At 36.3% G+C, this 6,782-nt stretch overlaps 1 protein-coding gene across 1 annotated transcript; it reads left to right on the top strand.

Annotated features, from left to right (window-relative positions):
- Positions 2,699–3,226, top strand: LOC107640341. Its single transcript, XM_016343866.1, has one exon. It carries the CDS (start codon positions 2,699–2,701, stop codon positions 3,224–3,226), a length of 528 nt encoding a protein of 175 aa, XP_016199352.1.

The raw sequence follows: 6,782 nt of genomic DNA, 5'->3' as shown, positions 1-6,782 counted from the left end.
AAAAAAATTATAAAGACCTAATTATAAATTTGATGAAACCATAAGGACAAATAAAATAATTAAAACTTTTTTATCTAAAAATGACTTTGAATAATATAATCTAAATAATATTTAGTTTATTATAATCTATTTTGATATAAAAATAATCAAATATACACTCCGTTAACCAACTCATTTTTAATTAAAAATTAATTTTATTCAAATTAGTGTATACTAACTTCAATCCAAACACACAACAATATTAAAATTAAGGGTGTTCGTGGTACGGTTTGGTTCGGTTTTAAGAAAAAAGTCATCCGATCCGAACGCCTAATTATATGTGCGGTGCAGTTTGGATTGGATGAACTTTTTTTGGAAATCCGATCCGATCCGATTACAAGCGGTTTGGATCGGTTTGGATTTGCGGTTTTTTGAATAAAAAAATTTAATACATATAACAAGTCTCAACATCAAATTTTAAATAACAAACAATGACATAACAAGTCTTAACAATATCTTAAAAAGCCAACGATAACATAACAATAGAAATAAAATTATAGGTTAGTTAAAATAAATAAATAAATAATATTTTGAACATAAAATATTTATTAAATAATAATAATACATGAATAATAGAAAAATGTATAACAAATTAAACATGTTATAAGTATAATTGTAAATATAATAATAAAATAAACCTGAACAAATCCAATCTTAGTGAGAGTACGTACTCTTTAAAAATGCTCTGCTAGGGTTTTTTGTGCTTTGGTAGGGTTCCGTGACTCTGCTAGAGTTTTTTGTGATTCTTAAATTTTTCTTCAATCAGTATAAGTCATAAGCACAAATCATTGTGAGGATCTTCTTTCCTTTGACTCTTCTATCTTCTTCTATACAAATTTTACATGGCAGTAAGGGAGGTACGTGGAACTCAAAATCCTAATTCTCCAGGAGAAGAAGTGGAAGAGATCATGAACCTTGAAGTGGAAGATGTGAGGGAAGGGATTGAAACTTGTGCAAAAAGTTTGATAGGGAGATTAATGGCGGATAAGGAATTTAGTAGTGGTACAATGGATGGTGCTTTTACTGCAATTTGAAATTATCCAGAGGGATTCCGAGTTAAATCACACGGAGAGAATATTTTTCAATTTTTCTTTAATAAAGAAGCTGATGTTATCCGGGTGAAAAGGGGGTCTCCATGGTTGTTCAGACAATTTATGATACATTTAAAACGGTGGAGTCCTAATATGAAGGTGGAAGAAGAGGACTATACAAGAATTCCAGTATGGATTCAAATGTGGGGAATGCCAGAATTTTACAAAACCAGAACAGCAGCGATGAGGATAGGGCAGAGATTGGGGGAGGTAGTGGAGGTGGATTCCTTCTTGATGAGAGGGAAGGAGGATAGAATTATGAAAGTGAGAGTCAACTTAGATGTAACCAGAACTCTTCGACAGTCAATTAAGATATCAAGCCCTGACAAAATTATGTTTGAAATCATGCTGAAGTACGAGAAAATTGGGATTTACTGTGGCTTCTGTGGACACATTAGACATGAAACTAGAAACTGTGCTAATTATTTGGAGATCTCAGAAATAAATCAGGAAGTGGAAGAAAGATGGAATAAGGAGTTAAGGGCATATCAACTTGGCTGGAGAATTGATGAAACTAAGGAGAATGCCTACCCTAATCATAGAAGAAAGGAAGTCAGGTCAATTCACCCAGATAGTAAGCCTACACCAGTGAGTCTATTGAAGAGTTTTTCTCAATTATCACTATCCAACCCAAAATATATTCCTTTCTCTCACAATAACATAGCCCCAAAAGAACACACAAATCCACCACCTATACACAATTCCTATAACACCACAAAGCAGAATCATAACATGGAAAACCTACCACTGCTATCTGGTACTGAAGCTAACCAGAGCCTGGGAGGAATTGGGGGAGAGCTGAATATAGGAGGAATAGGAGGCTTTCAACTGGGAACCAATGATGAAAGTTCAGAAAGGTGCAAGAAGAAACAGAAAATCAAACAGCTAGCAAAAAGGACGGAGGTGAGGGATTCTATTGAACCAATCATTGGAGTAAAAAGGAGCTCTGAGCAAAGAGAAAAGGAGACAGACCATGAAGGAACTGGTTATGCAATTGAGGTTTCTGAAGGGCTACAGGGTGCCATCCCAAAAGCGGCACCCCAAGGGCCATGAAGATGTTCATGTGGAATTGTCGGGGTTTGGGGAAACCCCTGACAGTTCACAACATCAAAGGGATTAAGAATTTCCATTCCCCAGAGGTGTTGTTTTTGTGTGAAACTAAACAACAACCCTCTTATGTTGAAAGACAGTTGAGAAATTGTGGTTATCAGGAAATCTTCACTGTGAATCCTAATGGAACGCCTGGTGGACTAGCGCTTGCATGGAAAGAGGGTGTAAAGGTGGAAGTGGTAAAAGCTGAGGAGTTTTTCATCCTTTTTTCCATAGAGGATCAAGAAAGATAGCTGATTTGGGAAGTCTTTGCAGTACATTTACACAGCTCTGATCACATTCGCAATAACCAATATGAGGTGCTGCTAAATCTTATGGAGAATAGGGGAGAACGGTACTTAATAATTGGTGATTTCAATGCAATTTTGTCTAATCAAGAAAAACAGGGAGGAATGAAAAAATCAACTCAATCAATCTAATCTTTCCAAGACTTTATCAACAGAGGACAATTGATAGATATGGGTTTTAATGGTGATAAGTTTACCTGGTGGAACCGAAGTTGCCAAGATAGTGCTATTCGAGAAAGACTAGACCGAGGACTCCTATCTCCTAAACTAAGAGAGGAGTATCCTTGGGCCAGTGTTACTCACTTAGAAGACACAGGATCAGACCACAGACCACTCTTGATGTGCACTAACCAGACAACACATAAGGGCAAGAGGCGCTTCAGATTTCAAGAGAGATGGTGTGGAATGGCAGAGGTTGATAAAATTGTATCTGAGGCATGGCTGACTTCTTTTCCAGGTTCATCAATGTACCAACTGTTTCAGAAATTAAAGAAGTGCAGACATGAACTGGTTAAATGGCAATCAGCTAGAACAAGTAACTCTAAAAAGAAGATAGACGAGCTGAAAGCACTATTATCAGTGGTCAAGGCAGACCCAACAACAGCAGATAAAAAACAGATTCTATTATTAGAAGATGAACTAGCTGCCGCCCACATTAGTGAGGAACGCTACTGGAAAGAAAAATCAAGAGTGAGCTAGCTAAAATGGGGAGATCAAAATACCAAGTTTTTTCATGCAAAAAATCAGTCCAGAAACAAAAGAAACAAGATATGGAAATTAGAGGTGAAGAGGGGAATTGGTGCACCACACCCGAGGCAATTGGCGACAGGGCACAGAGGTTTTTTGTTGATCTATTTGAAAGCAATATTCCAGAAGATCCCTTTCAATTTTTCACCGAACTTAGAGTCAAAGTTTCTTCTGAAATGAATAGGAGTCTAACTAAACCAGTCTTAGATGATGAAATTAAAAGGACTGCATTTTCCATTAATGCAGAAGCCGCCCCAGGAGACGACGGATTCACTGCAAAATTTTATCAGTTCTATTGGGGCAAGATTAGAGGGGATGTATGCAAGGCTGTGAGAAGTTTTTTTTAGTGGCAGCAGTATTCTAAAGGGATTTAACCACACCCAAATTTGTTTGATACCTAAAGTGACCCAAGCTACTTCTATGAATCAAATTCGACCAATCAGTCTCAGCACAGTCTTCTATAAAATTATCTCAAAAGTTCTAGTTCATCGACTTCAACCTTTTATGAGTATGTTAATAAGCGACAATTAGAGTGCTTTTATTTGGGGAAGACTCATTAGCGACAACATTCTTGTGGCTCATGAATGCATGCATTTTCTAAAGAATAAAACCCATGGGGGAAACGACATGGCGATAAAGGTTGATATGAGTAAGGCATATGATAGGGTGGAATGGAGTTTTGTGTGGTTTATTATAAAGAAGTTGGGTTTTTGCTCAAAATGGATTGAATGGATGAAGGCTTGTGTCTCTACTATATCCTATTCTGTTATTGTGGATGGTACACCAACTGATTTTTTCAAACCAAGTAGGGGTCTCAGACAAGGAGACCCCCTCTCACCATATCTATTTCTTTTCTGCACAGAGGGTCTATCCTATCTGCTCCACAAAGGAGAACAGAATAACCTCTTTCAAGGACTGCGATTGAACAGTAGATGTCCGACTATTCATCATCTCCTATTTGCCGACGATTCACTCTTATTTTGTAAAGCTACCCAATACAACTGCTCTAATTTATCCCAAATTCTCCAACTATATGGCAGACTAAGTGGACAACAAATTAATTTCTCCAAGTCTGCTGTGTTTTTCCAGCAAAAACACCCTTTTACCCATCAGAACTGAACTAGCGGCATCTTTGGAAGTCCCAAATATTGGGACGCAGGATAAATATTTGGGGCTACCCTCTATAGTACACAGATCCAAAAAAGAAACATTTGCTTTTATAAAAGAGAAGGTGGCGAAGAAGCTCTCGCATTGGAAGAAATCATTTCTATCTGCTAGTGGAAGGGAGGTGTTGATCAAAGTAGTGGGTTCAGCTATATCAATTTATACTCTGGGTTGTTTCAAACTCTCAGATACCCTCTTGGATGAACTGCACCGAATGATGATGCAATTTTGGTGGAGACAGAAACAGAATAAAAAGAAAATACAATGAATCAGTTGGGACACTATGACCAGAGAAAAGAATTTCGAGGGTATGGAGTTTAAGGACCTAAAGGCATTCAATCTAGTCATGTTAGCTAAACAAGGATGGAGGCTGATGACTAAACCACATTCTCTTTTCTACAAAATCTTCAAGAATAAGTACTTCAGATATATATCCTATCTAGAAGCCAAACCAGGAAATCGACCATCCTGGGCTTGGCAGAGTCTTTTGGAAGGAAGGAAAATTTTGGAGAAAGGAGTTAAGTGCAAAGTTTCAATTCAGGGATCTGTCAGAATCAGAGAAGACCCATGGTTTGGGGACCAACCACCATTTCGCATTGCAGTTAATGAATGCAGAGATGAATCGCTTACCTGGGTTAGACAGCTAATCACAGCCGAGGGAGAATAGAATCAACAACTCCTTATGGAAGCCTTTCCACTAGACACAGCTAAGCAAATTCAACAAATTCCTATCACAGAAGAGGAAGACTCGATTATATGGTGCAATAACAACTCAAGAGAGTACTCGGTAAAATCTGGGTATAGTATAGCATACCAATTCTTTCACCCTCCAGTGAATTCACTCCATCCCCGATATGCAGACTCAGAAATGTCGAAGACCTTATGGAAAATGAGAGTAACACCAAAGGTCAAATTATTTGCTTGGAGATTAGCCCATGAAAGCATTGCAGTTAAAGCAAAATTGAACGAGAAAGTATCACATGTTAGCAGCCTTTGTCCCCGCTGTCAATCGGCGCCGGAGACACCGATGCATGCCGTTGTCTTCTGCCCAGAAGTTCTTCAAATTTGGAACAGCTTCCTAGTAGCTAGCACTATTCCCCGCGACCCTAACCTAAAAGCTTGGGATTAGTGGAGTCAATTCATGGAAGTTGAGAAATCCAAACCCAATTTCAGAATCAAAAGTGCTCAGGTGGCTTACCTTCTATGGCAGATTTGGTTGGCACGGAACGCTTTAGTCTTTGAGGACCAGCCACAGAAACCTGGAAAAATTCTGTCTCAGGCAATATTGTTGGAGGAGGAATATCGGCGACATCATTTTCTTAGACCACCTTCTTTATGAACAGTAGTAACTAGCACTTTGGAACTTCTTTCTTTCTTTCTTAATTGTTTTCTTTCTCTCCTTTACCCATTAGATAATTTTTATTTAACATCTTGATTGAAAAATTTTTTTGTCTTGACATAATGTACTCCAAGAGAACATAATGTACTCCAAGTATAAAGTTCTTTTATGCAATAAAAAATATATCTTTGAAAAAAAATATAATAATAAAATAATAATATTATAGCACATTGTGCGGTTTGGATTGGAATGGATCGGTTATGAAAAATAGATCCGAAATCCGATCCAATTCAGCGGTTTGCAAAAAATAGAATTCAATCAAATCCGAATTAGTACGGTTTTAATCGGTTTTCGATTTGGATTGGATTGGATGAGCGGTTTAATTTAGATCGGTTTGAATTTGAACACCCCTAATTAAAATTATACAGCAATAATAAATGGCGATGGATATATTAATTAATTAAGTGTTATATATTAATTAAGCGATCCAACCGGTCTAAAAATTAAGCGTTGACTCAGCCATTTAATAAATTTTTTTTTCAAATGAATCTTATTTGTTGACTTTTAATTTTGATTTTTTTATTTATTATTTCAATTTTAAATTTGATATAGAGAATAATTAAATCTTTTTTTATCAAAAAATAATTTTAAATAATATAATCTAAATAATATTTAGTTTATTACAATCTATTCTGATATAAAAATTATTAAACATACACTCTGTTAATCCCAACTCATTTTTAATTAAAAAATAATTTTATTCAAATAACTTTACAGTGTATACTAACCTTAACCCGAACACACAAAAATATTGAAATTATCCAACAATAATAAATGGCGGTGTGTTGTGATAAGGATGAGAGATGGATGTCCATTAATGATATGGGCGGCAGAAGTTTTCAAGAAAGAGATTTGAGATTAATATGAAGACCAACTTTTAATAAAGGTTGAATTTGTACAACTATAAATAAGATTTGATAGCCTTACGATGTACAATATACAAGC

Source organism: Arachis ipaensis, chromosome B05, assembly GCF_000816755.2.
Source record: "Arachis ipaensis cultivar K30076 chromosome B05, Araip1.1, whole genome shotgun sequence".
NCBI lineage: Eukaryota > Viridiplantae > Streptophyta > Magnoliopsida > Fabales > Fabaceae > Arachis > Arachis ipaensis.
This window is presented reverse-complemented; position numbering and strand designations above follow the sequence as displayed.

Bases quoted from the DNA above. Each gene is read 5' to 3' on its own strand.
- LOC107640341 (XM_016343866.1), top strand. From the start codon at position 2,699: ATGGGTTTTAATGGTGATAAGTTTACCTGGTGGAACCGAAGTTGCCAA.